General features: G+C 43.9%; 1 protein-coding gene across 1 annotated transcript in view; it reads left to right on the plus strand.

Annotated features, from left to right (window-relative positions):
- LOC111230536 (receptor-type tyrosine-protein phosphatase U-like) overlaps positions 1-21946 on the plus strand; it is a 197375-nt gene that overhangs the window by 55128 nt on the left and 120301 nt on the right. The window contains exon 2 of the mRNA XM_022757294.1: positions 388-516. Coding sequence (XP_022613015.1) covers positions 388-516 — 129 coding nt within the window. The remainder of the gene's footprint in view (positions 1-387; positions 517-21946) is intronic.

Here is a 21946-nt window from a genome sequence, read left to right on the forward strand (position 1 = left end):
CTGCTGCCCATTATTTCTGGCTATCTGGGTGACCCGTGGCTGCTGTGTCATTTTCACACCACAGGGCTAATTGCACCAAATGGCAGTAGATTTTTGAGGGAACAGATGAGATAGGCAGTCCACGCTGACCACCCAGTGCCAACCATTAGCTGTAATTTTCGTTTATGGCTGCAGAGATTCTTCAGGAGTTTGACGTATTAACACATTTACAGTGAGCCCCGTGGTGATGTAACCGAGGACTCATCTCGCCGGTGTTTCTCTAATAGGGTCTGTGAAGCATTCCTTCCACACTTCTCTCCTGGTAGCGTGTAAGCAAAGAAAGTTTGACAGTAGCTGGAAGTTTTTTTTTTTTTGCTATTCATGAGGTTTGCTCTCTCCTCTCTGCAGCTGGCTGTACCTTTGATGAGGACTCAGACCCTGGCTTGTGTGAGTACCGCCAGGGCCAAGACGATGACTTTGACTGGCAGCTAATCAGGACCTACAATTGGCCACACCCGACCCCGGATCTTCTCCGAGGTAGGTTTCAAATATGTGTCACAGTTGAGGTTTATGACCGCACCCGCCTCGGTGGCCCGGCGGCGCGAAAATCCCCCCCCCCCCCCCCCAAAAAAAACCCCAGACTGACAATGACAAAGCTGTAGTGTGGGAGCTGTGGACCACGGTGTGTAATGCACATCTGCTGCAGAGGAGACGCTCGCTGCAGTTATGGACTGTGCTCACGTTACACAGCTCTCATGTGAAAAGTAATAAAGGGAAATGAACATCTATTCTAGTGACTATTCCAGGCGCTCTGAATGAGTCTCTCACTGATTCTGCAGCAACTTTTAGGGGCGCTAATTTCCAGGTGAGCAGTGAGCAGAAGAAAGCAGCACAGCGGGGGGGGGGGGTTATTACAAGGGGGGGTTTGGACGGATCCATTATAGAGCATTATTAATGTCTGTGTGACGACTTAGTTTATTAGTACAACACTTTTCAGCAATAAGGCAGTTCAGTTTTAAATAAGATGATTGGAGGATATTTTTTTTTTACCCTGGGTTTTGCCTCTCAGGCGGCACAGGTGCTTCAGCCTGCAGACGCTGCTCATGGCTGATAAACATCAAGTCACCTCCACTGATTGTTTTTCTGTAAAAATCCACTAATTTTTTGATTTTTTTTAAATGATTGACGGTCAATAAAAGAAAAGATTCCACGTCATCGGTGTATTTGCTCACGTCAAGCCGACGTATCGGGAAGGAAAAAATGGATTCAGTGAAAGATGAAACAGTAAAACTCAATGTTCTTCGTACTGAAAGGTGAAAACTACTAAACAGAATATGATTCAAGTGATTGTTGAGCGTTAATATGGAAAGAACAGTGACGTTTTATGTGTGTGTTTGGAGGAAGAGCCTCTGAAAGCTCCTCACGTTCACCTTTCCAGTGACAGAATAGAGAGAGCTGCGTTTGCTGATAGGACTGACCAGGTGTGTGTGTGTGTGTGTGTGTTTTTGAAATTCTTCACATGACCACTCCCGTCAATTTCTGTCTGTTAAAAAAAACAAATGAATCACCCTCTCGGACGCCTTTAAAGAGAGACTGAAGTTCAGGCTTCGAGTGCGGCAGCTATTAACACCCGGTCAGAAGACGCCTCGTATGAACGTATGAACGTATGAACCTCAGGAAAACAAACGCTTTCTTGAGTCATGATTTGAGGAATATCTGCTGATGGAACAGGAAAGGAACGGCTGTGGGTAGAGTAACTATGAAGATGTCATTTTCAAGGTAAAGTTTACTTTGCTAATGAGCGAGTCTGATGGACAGATAGTCAAACCCACGACGGTCTGAGCTCTGCAGTCTGGCTCGCATCTGGGAATTCATATTTTGTAAAAACAAACATGAACCAAAAGGAGCACCGAGTGTCTGGAGATATTTACCAGCTGAGTCTAGAAACAGAGTTATAAACAATGCTGTTTGGGCACAGAAACACGACGCTGACACAATAAGCCACCAGACTACTATAAAGCAGAGTTACCGCGGCTTTTATGTGCTGTGTTGTTTTTCAGACGGTTCGTTACGGGAGCTCCGTGAATGTCCCGAATAAAAATAATGACACATTTAATTAAGACAAATTTACTGCAAACTGAATGGGACTGTTTGTGTCAGCTACCAGAAGGGGGGGGCGGGGACGTCACATCCAAACCCCTCAACAGTAGTGGCGGCAGGATGATGGTGCGGTTCTGAATGTGGAAGGGTCCAGAGACGAGGAGCCGCTTTATTATCGCTGCTGGTGCTGTGAAAGTTACACCGCTGCGTCAGCTCCTGGTTCAGACTTTGGAAACTTGTACCCGGACTTCTCCGTGTTCTGTTCAGCTGAGACTGACGCCAAGCATAACAATGCATTTCAGATGTATCTGCATCGGAGATGGGGATTTGCCTCCTGAACTCACTCATGATTTATAACTAACAGACTCTGGCTGGATGTTAAACAGAAAAAAAAGCAGCTTGGCCGTGCACGGACACGGTGGCTGTTGGGTGCGTCGCCCTCGGGGAGTCTGCGAACCTCCATCACCTTGTGCCGAAGCTGTTGTGACAAATAGACTGTGTTTCGACAGGTTGTCTTGCTGCACTGTATGCATTATACAAAGTTGACTATATGTTCCTGTGTTCCAGACAGACAGGGATGCGTTTTGCCTGCACCGTATTCCTCCAGACCCGGCTGGTTCCTGTGTTTTGTGCTGCTTTTTTTGAGAGTTATTCACTTATCAAAGAATCACCCAAGAAGCCCTTTGGTGCAAAGAATAAAGAGGTTCATAGATATGCAGGGGATTGCTGAATAACTAAAGAGGATGGAGCCGTTCTGTCTCACTTCTCAGTCTCAACTCAAAACCGGAGGTGACAGGGTTTTTGTCAGTTAGTTGGAAGCTGAACAACTTGTGTTGGTGCTTTGTTGAGCAGACAAAAACCATATGCACGAGTCATATCAGTTCTTAAAGCTGCACTCATCAATATTTTTTACACGTTATAAAATATGTTTCTCATACAGAGAATTATCACCCAACCCCTCAACTCTATGGAGCTGATTATCCTGGTAACTGTCCTCCAGTAGCTCTTTGTTTAGGTTGAGCATTCACTCATTAAATATAGGCAATACAGACAGTAACAACAAAGTGTGTTAGTAGTGACTGAACAGACTCAGGCAGAAGCACAATGCTTATATATGCTTCCCTACATCCTTTCAATCAATTTAAGCTAGCCACCAAAAGAAAAGAAAAGAAAAGAAAAGAAAATTGTTCTCACGTCTAACCCTGAAGAATAGTTCTGCAAACTGTTCGTCTGAGACCAAAAACTCAATCATACATTTTTTTGAATTTACATTGGCTTTATTTTGGATTTATATTGGATTTATATTGGCTTGAATTTCCATTTTAGGATCTGAAAGGAGAGAGAACGTCGCAGTCGCTTTTGCCACACGGACAAAAAAAAAAACAACAACTCGAATGAATATTGTTGTTGTTGTTGTTGTTGTTGTTGTTGTGTGTTTGCTGGATGTTCACTGAAACACCTGGATCATAAATCACTGTTGTGTTGTGCACTTTGTTTTGTTCCCCCAAGTGGCCCAAAAAAACTTGACAAAAACACGCTGTAAGATTATTTGAGTTTTCTATTTGTTTCTTTAACAATGCAGATTTTTCAGACTCTGTAAAGGGACCCAGCACCAAACAGCAGACACACACACACACACACACACACACACACACACACACACACACACACACACACACACAGTGAGAGCATTTAGCAGCTGAAGAGACAAATATTTTCCTCAGAGTGGAAAGTCGGACTTTTCATCTGTCAGGGTTAGAAACACAAGTCAACAGGAATGCTAATGCTGCTCCATGTTTAAAAGATTCTTTGTTAACATGTTACACAACTTTTTCCAAGAGGCAAAAAAAGAAATCATTATTCAATAATCTAATTATTGTTTTTTTGAATATTTGTTTTGTCCGATCATCAGTCCAGAACCTGAATATATTCAATAAACTATGTTGACCATCATATATGATGAAGAAAAGCAGCAGATTCTCATAAATAAGAGCTTAGAATCTGGGATATTTTGACAGAAACAATAATTGATTATCAAAATAATTGCTCATTGATTTTCCGTCAACCACCCGATCTTCCATTATTCCACCCAGCTGAGCGCGAACGTCTCCTCCTCTCCAGTAACAGTAGAAAAGTTTAGAAAGTGATGTAAGAGTTACTCCAAACATGATCACCCTGGTTAAAAAAGAAAATAAAGAAGACGCTGACTCACGGTGATTACACAAGCACATCGCAGAGGCGCTGTGAAATCCGGCCTCTCTCACGAGGAATCACAGCCGTCTCTCACTCGTGTCTTTCAAGAAAAGTGCGAACACGCTTTATTTCCACTCAGGCTGGATGCTAATGGATGTTGAAATGGACTTACAGGCTACGTGTGCACGCTCACCAGGTTCCCTCGGTGATTTATACCAAACAATCTTAGCACCTCGGACCCGAGGTTCCAATCGTGAACCCACCGACAGCTTGTTTTCCCACGTCGGGTCCCTCGCTGCGTTTCTGTTTAAGTTTGTCATGCATCTACACAGGTGGCCTGCTCCCAATCTGCGCTGACATTTTCCATACATGTTTATTTAAAGCGGTCTGTTTTTTTTTTTTTCCTCAGGATTCGCTGTGCAAGCACACGTCCGAGAGGAAAACAAAACAAGCCAGTGTGAACGGTGCTGCTGACTCGGGGGGGGGGGACTGTGGCGATTCGTGGAAGGAGCCGGCACACGTCCGGGATTTCATAATTCATTCGCAGTTATCAAGTGCTTGTTCCGCCGTTAACATACCCACCCTGGGGGCAGGCTGGGTATGTTAACGAACTCCCTGGGATTGGTGGAGTCTAGCATGGGTCATTGCTGATTACACTTCCTGGTGTTCCTCAGGGGCTGGCAGCGCCACAAAGGCTGCTTGTTTTTATTTCTTTTTTATCCTCTTTTTATCCATTAGAGAAGGTCGATTTCAGGCGGGATGAGCACATGCTTGAACGACTTGAATGTTCCTCTCAGATGATGCTGGATGAGAGATGAGGATTTGATGTGTGGCTGTGTGAGATCCCGTCATCAGAGAAGTGGGAGCCGACTCACGAGGGTCGAACATAAACTACAGGCTGTGTTAAAGACCAGCTGCTATCACCACACTGACACTAACTCCAATCCTCCTCTGTCCCTTCGAGAGCCGCTGTACTGGATGTTGAACTTTCCTGTGTGCCAAGATCACATACTAGATATTAAGCCAATCAAAAGGCTCAGAGCCTCCTCTCTTCTGATTGGCTCACCGACCTGTTGTTACTAGAGCTCCAGAGAGAAGCCTGAGAGAGGAGATGTAAAACTAAAACCACAAATACATCTTCTCACAGATCAATACTTTAAAATAAAACACAGGAAAAATGTAAAATATGGACTTTTAAGTATTTATATTTTTAAAAGCAAGTATTCCAGTACTTTGTCCACCTCTGGTCTTTGTCGTTGTTCAGTGCGTCAGTCACCACAAACTGGAATTTATATTGTGATATTTACTAATATCAACTAATGATGATAAAAATGATTGTGGCCAAATGTTCCCAGCACTACTGCACAGTATTAAGTACCTGTTCTGTTCATGTGGAATCTAGCAAGTCATTAAATATAACCTGCTTTAAGCTTTCACATTTATGTTTCTATATATATATATACATATATATCACTGCATCAGTGTGAAATTCAGCAAGTCTAATTGATTTGACGTCAAAGTGTTGCACCTCACCTCTAAGTCTCAAGTATGAAGTCGGCCGTCTCTGTTTTGTTCTCAAACATTAGTGAAGAAAAAGAATCCATCTGCCCAAACCTCGGGTTCATCCTGCAGCTCAGGAGGAATCTTCAAGGTCACGCTCTCTCCCCGGGGGGGGGGGCTTTAAACATTGCAAAAATACATTTCACCATGAATTTTTCCAAGGGCATTAAATTCTTTCAGAGACGCTAAAGACACTGAAATTGAGACAACAACTTAGTTTATTGGGCACCAGCGGCTCAATAGTATTGATTTGTGCTCACCAGCCGGTGGAATACCAATGACATGAAACATTGCAGCTAAGAAGGAACACGTCACGCCCCTTCAGCTTTGCAGTTTCTTCTTCTTTTTTTTTCATGATAGTGTTTCAGTCTGCTTATCAGCATTGTAATGCAGGGTGTAAGATGCCGAGGCTCAGTGTCTGCAGCGTTGTGGGAAAGCGGACATGATCGCTGTGTGTGATAGACAGTGATTCTGCTGTTCTTTTGATAGTAAAATTGAACGGGCTTGTGCTAAGCAAAGCAAAGCAGATTCAGAGGCCCTTGAGGGAGATTTTATTGGAGTTAAATTAAATTGAACCCACGGAGGACTCAAAAAAAAAAAAAAAAGAAAGAATTGACTAAAGTTAAGTCGATATCTCCACGGTTGGTCTAGATCAGAGGCTTTCTGGAGGTTTTCAGCGGGCAGCGGAGGGGGAGACGTCGGGCCAACATACTGCATGCGAGATGAAAGGGACAGGTACACGCTGGCGTTGTGTTCTGAAAACAGCAGGACGTAAGTTATTGTAGTTTGTCCCACTGATCCGAACCGCAGCAGCTGTGACATGGAGGCAGTTAAAAGTACTTTAAAACCGTCAGTGTCGGATAATTCGTCAAAAAATCTTATTCTTTCTTTCTCCAGTCAGGAGGCAATTGTCTGGATCTTTTTTTGCCCCCCCCCCCCTGTGAACTTACATTATCCAAAATGTTTCCAGTAATTCTCAAACTTAGAGAAGTCAGCGTCAGCGTCGTGTTCACCTGCCAGAAGCTCAAAATGGACTTTTATCCAGTTTTTAAGCCACATTTTTAAAGGTACACTTTTTACACTTTGGTCATTTTCAACTATGTATTTGAACCAGATGAAGGATTTTAGTCACTGGAGGTCTGGGTCTTAGGTTATTAAAGAAAAAAAAGCTGCGTAAATGTCAGACAGCTCAGCTCCCAAGGCGTCCTGTGTCCACTGAAGTGAGTTGGCGAATCACTGATTTTTTTTAACGTAAAACTGCTTTATTCTGTGTTTTTTACTGGTTTTAATCCCCTGGTGCGTTGCTTATGGAGAGGAGGAAACCTCTGCGGTAAATTCGGCTGCTGGTAAAAACTTCCTGAACGTCTGGTTCATAAGTTATCAGAGAAACAAGTGGTTAGCAGCGGTCTCAGCTCCCTGACGTCTCATGCCCGCCGTACACCGCGTCCTGAACGACTGACGTGACGTACAGCGCCTTCATGCACGACCAGCTCATGTATTTTATGCATCGTCTGCAGCGTTTGCATTTTTAAATAAAAAAGTGTCGGTTGACTTCAGCACAGTTTAGTCTTTCTCACAGTCCTGTTTGATTCCTCATTATCTCATTTTGTTGAGAGAAAGTTCGGCTCCATCTGTAAATCAGAGTGAAACGTGTCAGCACTTGCCCTTTAAGAAGACACGCGAGAGCAGGCGGATCAGACAGTCATATGCATATCAACTTTCAAAACAAATGGAAAAAAAGGAAATGTTTATTTATTTTCCATATGCAGCTGGTTGGACATGTAGGTGGAAACACGTATATTAGCGTTGAGGAGAACAGACCTTTTCACATTTAGAAAAAGAGAGCAGCGGAGGCGCCGTCATCCACGCGGAGAGATAATGTCTGCTTTTAGATTTCTTCAAACACTCAGCCCTGCCATTTCAAACAGACAGAATGCAAATATCACACGGCTCGTAGGAAGTCATCATTAATGGCGGCTTTGGTTTCGGCATGAATCACCTTTGAGCCGCGAATGCTGTCGCGGCGCTGGTCCAAAATGCTCAAAGCTTCGGCAAAGTGGAAGCAAAGCAAACTAAACTTCTGAGGCTCCTCTCCCTTCAAACTTCCCTCTTGGGGTTTGAACATGATGCTCATTTGCTGAGCAGAACTTCAAACATTTTATGGTTTTTGCCTCCACCCTCTGCCCTCTTGCCTGTCCCCGCTCTTCTGGCTGCCGGCTTTGATGAGACCGGCCCCAGACTAGAAAAAAACTAACTAGAGGAGGCAGAATGACTCTTTGCATTTAAATGGCACATTAACAGAGAGCAGTTTCTCTTGATCCCATGACTTATTTGAATTTGTCAGCATTGGAGAGGCCTGTTGTTGTGGAGGCACAGTGAGGTCCGTGTACTGCTGAGGGGCCTATTCATAAATACTGGGAGCAGGGGCCGGGTGCTGTATCCACTTTTTAAGGCATATCCATATATTTTCAAACAAGATGTCGGATCAGAGAATACCGTTTACATCGAACACTGTTTTTCTCACATTCTCCTGCAACACGGCGCCGAAGAGGACCCGGTTCTTAAAAACGGAAAAAATAAAAACAACGATTCAATTATTTTGAGCCCGTCAAAGATCCGATGATCTTAGAGGACGCAGGTTGCATCCGAAAGTGGAAGCTCTTCAAATCCCTCCCAGCGTTTACAACACAGCGCCAGAAACTGCAGAGTGTGTTAAACTTCGTGCTGCTGCTGCCGCCGCCGCCGACGAGACGCCGTGTTGTTATTTTTGTTCTGTTGTTCTGTCTGCATGTGTTTGTAAAGCATGGAGAGGAAAACCACCCATTTTTAAATCAGAGACGTCGGTGAGAGGCGAGTTATCAATCAATCAATCAATCAATCAATCAATCAATCGATCCAAACTAAAACCTTTCCTCTAACCTTAAAAGACTCGGTCTGACTTTCAGGGGAAGTGAGTGTATTTGCTTTCTTTTCCACCAGTTAGAGGAAGAGAACTGACACCACTCTCATGTTTACGACGAGGCAAAGACACAGAGCTCAATAACTAACACCTTTTATCTCTATTTGTTTATTTCATACATAAAAATAAATGTAAGAACAACAGTATTTGCTTTTAGGTTTGCCAGATCCCCCAGATTAATGCAGCAATTAGTTGTTTTTAAAAGTGCTGGTAGGCAGTTTTTCCCCCCTCCTGCTTCATATTTAATGCTCAGACATACAGTATTCATGGACCTATAACTTTAACCACTTGGCTTTTAAACATGAACCTCTCATCAAAGCTGAATCATTAAAGAAAAGGATTTTTTTTTCTTCTAACTCCTTTATGCGTTTAAGGACTAAAACAGACAGAAACATCATTCCACCTGTAGAGGAAGGCAGCGACGAATCGATTCTCGGCGATCGCCGTCACGGCTTCCTGTTCCTGGAAGTTGAAAGTCTAGCCACTTAAGATGGCGCACTAAAGCTAAGGCGACAAACAACCGTCAGTCTTCAAATGAGCCTTAATAACTTGGGCAGTGATTTCACTACCGGACAGTGGCGGCGGATGGAGCTCCATCATGATATTGTTTTCTCACGGCAACATTCAGGCGCCCGGTGGTTAAAGTCTCGACTTTGGCAACAACCTTGGCGATAATCACTGGTTTGGTATTTTGAGCTCGTTGTAAAGCAGCTGTTGTAATAAACAGCGACGGATTTTTTTTACACCTTTTTTTTTATTGAGTCGATAAATCGACGACAAATTTGTCGCTGCTTTTCTTTTTTTTTTTTTTTTTGTTGAAAGAAACATTTCATCGTATTTATAAATTAAAAGTCTGTTTTTTATGAACGCTCCTGACAGTTCAGTGTAACAGTGAGAATTCTTCCTCTTGCAGTAGTGACACTTGTCATTGCAGCCGTCTGTTTCCTCTGAGGTTTCTAAATTTACTTTCTTTTATCAGACTCGGGGGGAAGTTAAGGGGAGGACATAAACCATCTGTGTGTGTATCTCGGGTGAGGCAGACTGAGCCCACTAAATACCACGAGCAAGACCGTAGACAGACTCGATAAATGAAAACAGGCTGAGGAAAAAAATATATATATTCTGAAGGAGAAGAGGCGATGTGTTGTTGGGGACGCCAGATGTTTCTGCACACAAAGGGGAGATTCAGGATTGATACGCTGAAGGCGACTGATGGAGCTTTTCCTTTTTTCTTTTTCTTTTTTTTTTTTTATCAAAGGAGCAAGAATTTTCCATGTGGAACTTTTACCTGCCTGTTGATCTCTTATCCTCTCGTGGCACATTGAACGATAAAGGCTCAGGACAAACAGTGAAATTGCACTTTGTGTTGGAAGAAGACCGACGATAACAAAGTCCCGTCTTCTCCCTTCCTATAAGGCTCGACCCCGAGCGCCGCACATTGTGTGAATCAGCTGTCGTCTGGGGGGGGGGGGGGGGGGGGGGGGGGGGGGGGGGGCACGTTCTTATCCACCGGGGGAGTCAACCGCATGAGTGTGACGCTATAGAAATGATGTTGACAGCACATGTTGATTGGCTTATTATGCAGCTAGACAGAGATGTGATTAGGTGCGCGCCGCCTGATTCACTATTGTCTTTGGAGAACCGCTGCTGACCATTATAATCAGCTGATTGTAAAAGGGGAAGATTTTTCAATGGAGTGCGTCGCTGGGCCACAGATGTACCGACCATGCATGGCTGATGTTGAATTGTGTAGCGCAGGTAACGGCTAACGCTAATGACACCTTGTTGGTGTGTAACTATATCCAGTAATATTACAAGTTCACTCTTTGATTCTAGTCACCTTAATGACCCTGTAGGAGATATGATGATATGTCCTGCACATTAACCATTTACATCCTGGTACCTTTTAATAGCCGCTGTATCAGGCCACCGGCGGGGAAAGGTAGAGCGGGTCGTTCACTAATTGGAGGGTCGGGGGTTTTTAATTCCCTCCTCCTCCGGTCCGCGTTTCAGCCACATCCCGTGTTGCCTTCTGTTAAATAGCATTACATGCATAAACATAAATGCGGGGTTTGTTAGCAGAGGCAGCTGAATTGATTTTCAGCTGAATCACTGATTCAGTATCCAGTTTGCAATCAAATACCATCAGTCCTGCCGAACTTCCTAATTAGGTTTAAACAAACGGTCGTCCAGGAGCTGAGGACCCGCCACATGACAGACCGTCACCTGAAATCCACTGGTGTCCTCAGAAAACTCTTATTCTCGCTCTCGAGTCCTGTGCTAACAAGGGGGTCAATCAGAACGCCCTCTCTAAGCTCTCTGCAGTTTATGAAAGGCATTTAGAGTAGATTTGCATTATTTATTAGCTTTACCGATGCCCTTCAATGTTTGCTTGAGCTTTTAATACCAGGTATTAACAGCACGTTGCACCGCAAGTGACTCTTCCCACAAACAGGTCCCATTACTCCAAAACGGCCTCTGCTCTCTGTTGCTACCACTGATTATAACAAGGCTTCTCTCTCTCTCTCTCTCTCTCTCTCTCTCTTCTCGCACATCAGTTCACACCCACAGAAACCTGACCGTCTGTATCTTCCTGTCACTAGTTTATAAATGTAAACAGCCAAGAAAGACACACACAAAAAAAAAAAAGTACAATAAAAATAGTGGAATGTTTTTAAAATAGGTTTGTTTGTGAATCCAAATATACAAACTGGAAAAAAAAATGTTTCGGTGCTGATCTAAATATATGTGGGTTGTACTCCAGAGAGAAGTTTTCACATTCTGAATCACTCCAGGTGTATTTATGGTAACAGCGTTCTGGAGTACAGAGCACAACATAAATGTTAATGGATGTGGATGTGGCACGAGTCGACAGTCCCCTCCGCTGTGGAGAGAGCGTCGTGGCTAACGGCTAAAAGCTCGTACTCTTACTCAGGTTAAGCTGCTAACCGTGCTAACCACAAATATCCCCTTTTTAACAGAATGAATAAAATAATTCAAACTTCATCTCACAAAGGCAGCAGAAGACGTGTTAGGATGTCTTAGTATCCCAGCTCTTATATTTAGGTTTGAAATAACTGGAACACTGAGACGCAGAATTTGCATATTTTGAGCTCGTACGAACTGATTCTTCACTTTTTGTTTTTTTATTATTATTATTTCTTGTGGAAAATGTGAATGCAGTCGACACAGTCACGGTGCTCAGTCTCAAGTCACAGTCATAGTAAATATACAGTACATATGAAATATAATTAACCAGTATTAGGTTTGTATGTATGATTGTATTACACTGAGGTAATCATCCGTCTCTTCACTATCCTTTTTGTCCCACTTTAACTATAATAAATGCATTATTATTTTCTATCTTACTATGAAACTTCATGTTTTTAATACTGATGGAATATGAATAATATTGTTGGGTTGGGGTTGTCATCCTCACTATTACTTTTTCTTCTCTTTTTCTCCTTCCTGCTTTTTTCTTTTACCTCTTTTTTCTTGTCCTCTGTTTTTGTTTTGTTTTTTCTGCATTTGGCGTCTTCATCCCCTCCTCCTCCTCCTCCTCCTCCTCCTCCTCCTCCTCCGTCCCTCAGGTGGCGGCTGGCTATCTTTAGGAAATATCTCCATATCCCCTCACTGCAAACATCACAGCGTCAGTGTAATTGATATATTATACATTATAGGTTCCAGAGTTAGGATGAGTCATTTGCATATAATGGGCTGATAACTGATGTAATAATGAAAGCCTAGAGCCGTGCGCAGGAAGGATGAGGCTTTGCGAGACTAATGACCATTTAAATAATGCACAATAAGTGATATTTTCCATCCAGGTCAAAACCTCTGGAGCTCTGTGGTGAGGAAAAGGAGAAGAGACAGGAAATCTACAGTTTGACTGAACTCCAGAACAAAGTCAAAACCCTTCAAAGAACTTTTGTCGACTCCTTAACTCCTTTAACTAGCAGCTGCTGAGACCACAGAGTCTCTGACCTCCTGGTCCTGAAAGACCAGACACAAACATTTTAAAACTCCCAGAGTTACTTTTGATGACCAGAGGTCTCCGGAAGAACTCGGTCACTAATGGAAATGGAAACTGCCATACTGGAAACGGCTGTGTGAACGCTGCGGACCTGAAGGTGACTGAAGCTGCTACCAGGAGAACTGAGATCATTAGTTGGTGTTTTTGTCTTTTTTTTTTTGGTTTGATCAGCTTTCGATGTGCTCACATCCACCGACTCTCCTGCTTCTTCCCAGCAACACTCCCGTATTTCAAGTTTCTCCCGGGAAACTCCAGTAACTAGCACGGCTCTCAACCTTCATTCGAAATAATCATCATACACGGATTCGTATGTTTGTTGATGGTGTGTGAAACACAAGCTGGACACGGGGAACAGAAGCACATCGAAGCCTCCAGGACGTGACTATAGGCAGACGCTGCAATTTACAGATGTCCGCTAAACGCCTCACACACAGACTGTCGGTAGATGCTACAATTTACGGATGTTCCTCGAATGCCTCACATGCAGGCGATGGGTAGATGCTAATTACAGCACACATCATCAGGGGCCCCACATAGGGGAGTTTTGGGCAACAGCAGTTCACTGTAGTGTCTTCATGGGAGGATTAACAGGGTTTATAGTTGTCATGGCAATGTGTGCTAAAATGAGGGGCCATGGGGGGGGGGGGGGGGGGCAGTTGTGACTCCAGTGGTGTGCAGCTGTGGAATTGATTAATTGTCAAAGTTATGCTCATGTCATGTTTATCTGATGATAAACATTCATCTAAATTGACAGGTGATGGAAACTTAAACTTGACCTCTGACCTGACGGCTTTAACCCAACATCAATCCAACCAACATTTCCTCTCACCTAGCTTCTTTAACACGTCTCCAGTATCCGACTATGAGCCCATTAGTGTTTCTACATCCCTGCGGAAAGCATCACCGTCTCCTGTCCTCGGTGTGAAGCTGCTCTCATGTTGACATTTCTTTCCATTTGCACAATAAGCTTCTGCTTCTTCTTGCTCCTCAGTCCTTAGCTTCCATTTTCTGCTCCGGAAAATGCCCAGGTTCGTGTTGTCTAGGTAAATGCGGCTGAGGAGGTCGTGTCACGTGAGCTGTGCTGGTCAGGATTGTGAACTTCTGACCCCTCCCCCCCAAACTGTTTTTCCAGGGTTTGTGCAGGGTTTGAAAAGTCTTAAGAAATCTCTCAGCAAAATGCTAAATGAACTTAAATTAATGAATCATTCCTAATTAATTTGTTGCTACTTTTTGATGGGCTGATGCGGGCTGACGTTACACTGTGCTGCAGCAAAACGTTAAGTGAAGGTCGTCTGGTGTGTTTATGAGGCCGCGGCGGCAGCACCGCCCTCAACAAACCTTACATCTTACAGCCATTACACATTGCTACCAAAAATGTGGGAATGATTTATTGATTTATCAACACATCGGTGGTTTAATTACTGTGGAGCAGTTTATATTGTCGAGCTAAAATAACATCTCTTCCCTCTCTTCTCTTGCGTCTTGACTGGAGCAGCAAACAAAACTGTTATTAGTTTCTTCTCTTTGTCCTAAAATACATCAGCAGCAGACATGATGTATTATGTTATTTTAATCTGAACGCAGAGCTGCAGCTTTTTTAACTCGGTTATCGCTGATAATTTGTGCTAATATTGAATCTCTGTAAACAGTTTATCCCGTTCAGAGCAGGAGTCCTGAGCAGATTACATGCGGTACAAGCAGCGGAGGCCTATCATATCCCACCCAATATATTGGTACAGCCCTAGTTTTTAATGCCTGTAACATTCTTCCTCCACACTCCTCCTTCCTGCTCTGTGTGTGATGAATCCCTCCGTGTGTGTTAGTATTTCACACTACTCCATTTCCTTTCAGCTCGTGTGTTACATATCAGTCGTCCCCGTGGCGGCCTGACTCTCTTAATTCTCGTCTCCGTCTGTGGCTTGCGGCTCTTTTTGGCTGCAGGTTGTTGTTGTTGTTGCCTATGCGGCAGCAGTCTCTTCCTTCCGAGTGGCTGATAAAATTCTGGTTGACACAGAGGGATGACACGGGGAGGGTTATCGAACGCAGAACAGGCAGGCCCCGGCGCTCCACTTCCCCATGGTCGGCTTCCCCCACATGGGTAATTGGGTTCTTCTTCAGCTCCTTCTTTTTCTTCGTCTTCTTGCTTGCTGCCCGCTGATGAGTGCTTGTCGCTATCTCTCTCTTTTTCTTTCATTCTCACACAGCGCTTTTTTCTTTTTTTTTTTTGCTCATGTCAGCTACGGTGAAATTGAAAGTTTGTAGGATTAAAATTTGAAATGGTACTGCTAAATATCCTCTACACTCTGCTCGGCGTTTGAAGACGCTGAAGCGACTTGGGAAATGAGGGCTGGGACTGGAGGCTGCTGGAGATGATGATGTCAAACGGAAATATTTTCGCTCTCAGCCGCTCGCATCCAAATGTGAAAGCTCTGTCTGGGGATGGGAAGACATCCTTATCTTCCTTTTAAACCTGTTGAAGCACTGCTAAAGTGTTAGCTCTGCTCTGCTCAGCTTGTGACCTTTTCTGTGTTGAATATATTGTAAATATTCAAATATTGGTCAGGAATAATATTTACCTCAACAGCTCTCATTTTTTTTAGTTTTAAATCGCCTTCTATTTTAAGATATTGATACTGTTAGCTCCTAATGCAAACTTAAAGGGCCATATTTTACACTTTTCTAGTGTTTTATTTTGAAGTGTTGATCCATCAGAAGATATAAAAACAACAGGACGGTGAGCCAATCAGAAGAGAGGAGGCTCTGAGCCTCTCCTCTGATTGGCTGACTTTTTTCTGAGTGATCCAATAAAAATATAACAGATTTCAGGTAAAAACACTCAGAGAAACCAAATCCTGTAAAGGTTTGGATGGTGGGTGCAGGTGGGCGGGGCTTGGTGACTGCTTTGTTGTGACATCACAAAGTTCCAGAAGTCCTGACGGCTGGTTTTAAGGCTCAGTTTCTGAATACAGGCTGTGTGCATTTCTCTGTGGACTGAGGCTTTGATACTTTCACAGTATTAATATAGAAGCTAGACCTGATCTATAATCACACTACACATGGACACAGACCTTTACACTGGAGGAGCTTTAAACCAAGATTTACTTCAAAACATTTGATTGTGTTTTTGTTGAACATTTTCTTCACAGTCTGCTTCAGTTTCCTCCACATTCACACACAGCTGTGTGCTTAATAGAGGCACTTTTGCATTTGCATTTGTGTGTGTGTGTGTGTGTGTGTGTGTGTGTGTGTGTGTAGGGGTGGGTGGGGGGGGGGGGGGGGGGTTGTTGCATTCCTCTTCCTTTCTTTGTGAACAGCTCAAGACGAGATTGACTGATGTTGAGTTGGGTGCTAGTGCGATCGTAGAGGAGAACTGACCTCTCCTGTGGGTGGGATGAGAGAATTCGGTCGGCAAATGGAATCAACTTGTTCGGTGGTTGAAGTTTCCGCAAAGTTCCCGGCCACAAGGTGAAAGATCCGTGTTTTGTTTTCATCCACTCTCCAGAAAACCTTTTCACTTGGTTGGTGTCCTGTTTTTTTTCCATCCGCTCTTGGTCTCGTCCCCTTTCCCGCTCTAACGAGACCAGGTCGTCCATTAATCGTCTGGTGTGTGGTTCGATCCCAGGCTTCTCCAGTTCTCATGTCAAAGTGTCCTTGGGCAAAGATGGCTGTTCCGTCAGTGTATGAATGTGTGTGTGTGTGTGTGTGTGTGAATGGGTGAATGTGGCATGTTTTGTGAAGCACTTTGAGTGGTCTCTAAGATCAGAAAAGTGCAGTCCATTTACCTTTACCTCAATTTTTGCAGCCTTTGGGTCTGTACCAATAAGAAGCCATTAATGAAACCCAACACTTGCTGCACATATGTTGCACATTAAAAGCCTTTTAGCAGCTGAAAGGACGTAAGCCCGTTGAAACATCCTTTTCATACTCCTTTGAAAAATGTGTATTTACATCATAAACATGGAGAATAACTCACAAGTTGTTGTAAAACATCACTTGACATCACAGTGGAAAAAATTCTGATGGAAGAAACTGAAATAGTTGACATACTTCGGGGTTGTTGCTCCTCTTTTCTTCATCATCTCCGGAGCATTAGAATTTAATGATTTACTTTCTTTTTAGGTTTGGTTCAGAAGAGTGAGAGGAGGAAAAGGAGAATATTTAAAGCAATTATTGTTAGAAAGAACAGAGATATTTGTCGTCCAATGAGGAGAACGGAGGTGAAGAATGGTTGTTAAGCTAACGCTACTTGCACTGATGCTTCATAGTAAAAGGCCTTCCAGCAGAAACATGTGCAGGATGTTTTTAATTGATGGTCACTTAACAACACGTGAAAACCTGCACATAGCAACTGGAGATGATCATCAATTCTAGTAATTTCTTAAAAATGATTCAAAATATTTTAAGAAAGCTTCACTTACATGGGATATTCCTGTGGTGTTTTTGCTGTACTTTATAGATGAGCCTTTTCTGATGAATACAGAACTTGAAGTCGGTCCTGTGACAGCCTGGCAGTTACCTCTGTTTTCTGTCTTCGGACTTGTTTGCTTGCTCGTCTTTGAATAACCACACACAGTTCCCCACAGTGCCTGTTAAAGTCAAGCTGACCACTCGGAGCGATGCTGGGAGGTGCACCCTTGGGTAACTCCTGGTTCCTACGCCGGCGCTTCAACAGTGGATGGGGGTTGTCTTGGCTTTTCCCCTGGCGCATCTTTATGCTGAGATGAACTGACATGCTCTCCTGGAGCAGCCGTTGGAAGAAGAGAGAGAGAGAGAGAGAAAGAGAAGGGGAATCTACACTTGGCAGGCCTAATCCAGACTTCAGGATGTGCTGTTCCAGGCTGCTATCTTTAACCGGGGGCTGCAACTCCCACAGAGAAGAATGCAAGACTTTGATTGGGCCGCCCACACTGGTGCAATGTTTTGGCCAGAGCTGGAGGCTTAGTTGTATCATAGTTGCTGCTGTGCACTTTTTCACTGCAGGCCACAGCGAAACAAGGAATAGAAGGTTGTGACCTTGAGAATCGCCCTTGGCTTAGATAAGCATACTCTTTTGCTTTTTCTGCACACACTGCTCCACGACGAGAACAAAGTGTGCTCAAAGAGAAAAACTCCAAAATCTCAGAGAGGAAAAAAAAACAGCGTCGCAGAGATGGTCAAAGAAAAATCTCTAAAATTCCTCACAAAAACCAGTAAAGCGTGTGTTTGCATTTATTAACAATAGCTTAGATGAATCTGAGCTGGGCAATTTACTCTGCACAGTTTTTAATTGGATGTGGAACAATCCTCTCTGATGAGCCCACGCTGGAGTTGGCAGGGGGGGGGGGGGGGGGGGGCGGTTGGCCGGTTCGCTCGTCAGTATTCTCCAGAGTTGGATCGGAAACTCCCCTTCCATCATGGAAGGGTGAAGACTTCCACAGCGATGGCGTGGGGAGATAAGGAGAGTTTATTTCCCCAAACAGGCGGAAAAATTAATTGGATGAGAGAGAGTTGTGTAATCCTGTTTTTCATGGGCCGTAACCGCCCTCGTCCCGGGAACCGCCGTCCCAAAGCACCCGAGCGAGCCTGGCCAAAAAACGAGCACAACTCAACAATACATCTCCTCCACCCCATCTTCTTCTTCTTCTTCTTCTTCTTCTTCTTCTTCTTCTTCTTCTTCTTCTTCTTTTGCTGTCTAGGTCCTGCTCCATCTCCCTTCCCTTTCTCTGCTTCACACTAAAATATTATAAAGATAGAGAAAATGAGAGCGATAAAGTAATTAAAAGTCGGGAAAGTTTCTCTCGGTACTGCACACCAAATGAGTTTTTTTGAGTCATTTTTTGCCTTCGAGTGGTCTTTGAATGCTGCATTAGTCGTATCTCTAAAGGAGTGGTAATGAATTGGTATTAAATTTGCGCAGGTCCTCATTTTCTTTTGTTCTACCGCACTTCTAATCAGGGACGAGCGCCCAGAAAGATCATAAAACTAGGTGCGGTGAGGTACGACACTCCACCTGGAGCAGAGGCCAGTCGAGACGTTTCAAAGGATGTGGGGAGTCTGGGGTGGGGTGTGGGGGGGGGGGCCTTAAATGCATAATGTGTGATGGCCACCACCTGCAGATGCATCGCCACAGCTGTGAGAGCAGAGCTTTTGTTTCTTGCACCTGTCCAGCATGGGGGGGGTGGGTGGGGGGGGGGGGGGGGGTTCATGCCTCTACTGTGACAAGACGGAAAATGTTTTAAATGTAAAAAAAGAAAAGAAAAGAAAAGGAGAGCAGTCTGATACAGACACTGTTTGTAGGAGTAATCAGTAGATGTGTATGTGTGCAGCGTTCAGGATTACAGGCCGCCGGTTTGTTTTATCTTACTGAAAAAATCTTAAAAAGGTTTTCGGATGATCCGTCTCTCATGCAGTAGATATGACACATTTCTGAGCTTCATCTTTTCTGGGGGATACATCATGTTGAAACTGAGTGAAATGAAATGAATGTGGTCACATTTCAACACATTAAGCAGCACGAGAACAGGTCTCCGTCCGGCTGCGTCCGACCGTCTCCACGAACTGAACAAAACGGGACGCTTTCGGTTTCTCCTCCAGGGTATTGGAGGAGTTGTACGTTGGTTTGTGCACATGCGAAAACTTCTGAAGAGCGAGGTTTCCATAAAACAAATCATCTGCACTGAAACCCAGGTATCGTTTTAGGACTGCTTGAGTGGTCGTCGGCTCTAATCCCGTGTAGATGGGGATTGCGTGACATTAGCATCGTTGAAATGAAGGTTGTTCTAAGGGCTAAAATCACCCTCAGTGAAACTTTGTGAAACTGTAAATGAAATCTCATGTAGGTTTCCTTTTTGCCGTGTTAATCCCAAAAGTCAATTTCTGAATTGATCCACCCTCTAGTCTGAAAATCTTCAGTCTCTGGGAAACTGGAATCAGCCGTTTTTTTTTTTTGTCTCAGCATTTTGAACTTCGTGGTTGTTCAGAGCGCAGAACACGGTTGTGATTAATAGAGTCTGTAATGCACAGAGCTTATATACTGCCCTCCTCCATAAATAAAGAGAAAATAATGCACGTAGGAAGCAAGTGGAGGGATAGCTTTCTTTATGAGGGGAAAATAAAACAAGATGCTGCTTGTCTGCGTCGAACCGCTGCAGATCGATGTATGGAATAGAGACACGGCGTCGAGACAAAGCTGCTCGCTCTTCTGATGCAGCTTGATTATCTAGATTATCATATAACTGTGAGGGAGAACTGCTTGAACATTCACCCGTGAGTGGGAAATTAAAACAGTCCACACACGCTGGAGAGAGGATGCGTCGCCCATGACAGGCAACTGAATAGTTGTTTAATAGAGGCCAGGGTCAGCGCCGGATGCCCCAGGGTACCTTGGGGCAAAAATGAGTTGCGTGCCCCTCTTCACCCTCCACCACAACAAGTTACTTTAATCATATTTTGATTAAATGCAAATGTATTCAAGAACATGCACCATGTCAGCCTATTATCAGCCTGAATTATTAAAAAAGACTATTAAACATGTACAAACTCTCAGGCTAAGTTACCGTTCAAGTAACAAGTTATCTCACCACTAAACTTTATGTAACAGCGTTGGCATTCAGTATCTGCGCTGTGCATGTGTTTCACAGTTGCAGCCTAAGTGTGTGTGCGTATTAAATCTTATTTTCCCTCCTCCCACTCGCTCTGCTGTTCGTCGTGCTTGTTTTTAGACCTTGTTGGGTGTCAACAAAAACTCGAGTGGGATGTTATGAGAAAGTGTCTTCTCACCAATAGGATCTCATTATTTTCAAGGTGCCCTGGTTCTTCAGTAACAGGAACAACAGCTCTTTTCTGCTTCGCAGGGGGACAGAGGGAGATACTACAGCAAGAGTTCCCGGAAAAAACCACTGAAGGCACATCCTAAATTTCTTTTTTTTTTCATGCTCGAGTTAATGCTGTACTTTGGGGACTGCTTTTAGGTAAAAATACACAACTCTATTTAGCAAACAGTGTAGAAAACAGTGTCCCGTCACCTCAAATTAAGGCGCTTTATATTGCATTTTGCCATGTTTACCCAAATAAAGTTGGATTTTCTGAGGTTTTGCAGGAAAAAAGCTGCAGAAACTAGAGGACAAACTCAAATTCAAGCTCATCTATGAAACTCCAGTGTTTGCAAACGGTTAAAGTGCATCTGGGTGAAGCCAGACAAAGGTTGATAGAAGAGAAAACTGAAGTCAGAGAAGAGAGAAAGGGGGAACAAAGTGAGATGAGATCATGCGACAGTTTATTATGCAGATGAGGAGAGTCAGCGACTCCTAAACTGTCTGAGCGTTTCCTAATTCATCACTGTCGCTTTCAGTGTGTGTGTGTCTGTGTGTGTGTGTGTGTGTGTGTGTGTGTGTGTGTTACTTACGGTACAGCAGAGCATCTGCGTGGCAGCCACCAGCTCTGATTGATCACCCTTCTGCAGACTACAGGAGCACATTCCTGGGGCTGCGCCTCGCCCGTGGGTGCCTCAGAGCCTTGATTAAGGCTGAGACGACCCCAGAAATGAGTGCCATCGGAGGGTTCACCCTGCGAGACGTTGTTCTTTCTCTTTCATTTTCTCTCACCCTGACCGCCTTGCCGCTCTTCAGATTAATCTACCCGCCCCCCCTTCGTTCACCCATCTGCTCATTTCTTTCTCTCTCTTTTTCCTCCTCTTTTCTCTTGTCCAGCCACTTTGCCATCGTTTCTCGATTGACTTCCCTCCCTCCCTCCCTCCCCTGTATTTCACTCACCTTTTGCTTGTTCCTCTGTTCAGTCTTTGGCTGCATCCACACTAATACTCTTTCTGTCGTCTACTTGGTAAGTTACAGAAGTTACTACAAAAGAAAACAGCAAAGGCAGTTGTAGCATTAAAATGCAGAATTTATCTGCACAACAGCTGCTCGCAAAGACAACAAGGTCAGCAACGCTTGTGATTCGTCATCCATGTTTCATGTTTCATCTTTCACCGCTGGTTGTCCCAAGACCCAATCAGGAGGCGAGGCAGGTGTTTTCAAACTAAAGAGGGGTCAGCAGTGTAAACGTAGCAAAAGTCATGTGATTTGAAATCTTAAATCTTTCTGTCCGTCCATTCAGGGCTTTAAAGCAACAAGCTTCACAATTTT

The sequence above is a fragment of the Seriola dumerili genome, unplaced genomic scaffold (genome assembly GCF_002260705.1).
Source record: "Seriola dumerili isolate Sdu_G_001 unplaced genomic scaffold, Sdu_1.0 BDQW01000273.1, whole genome shotgun sequence".
NCBI classification, from domain to species: domain Eukaryota; kingdom Metazoa; phylum Chordata; class Actinopteri; order Carangiformes; family Carangidae; genus Seriola; species Seriola dumerili.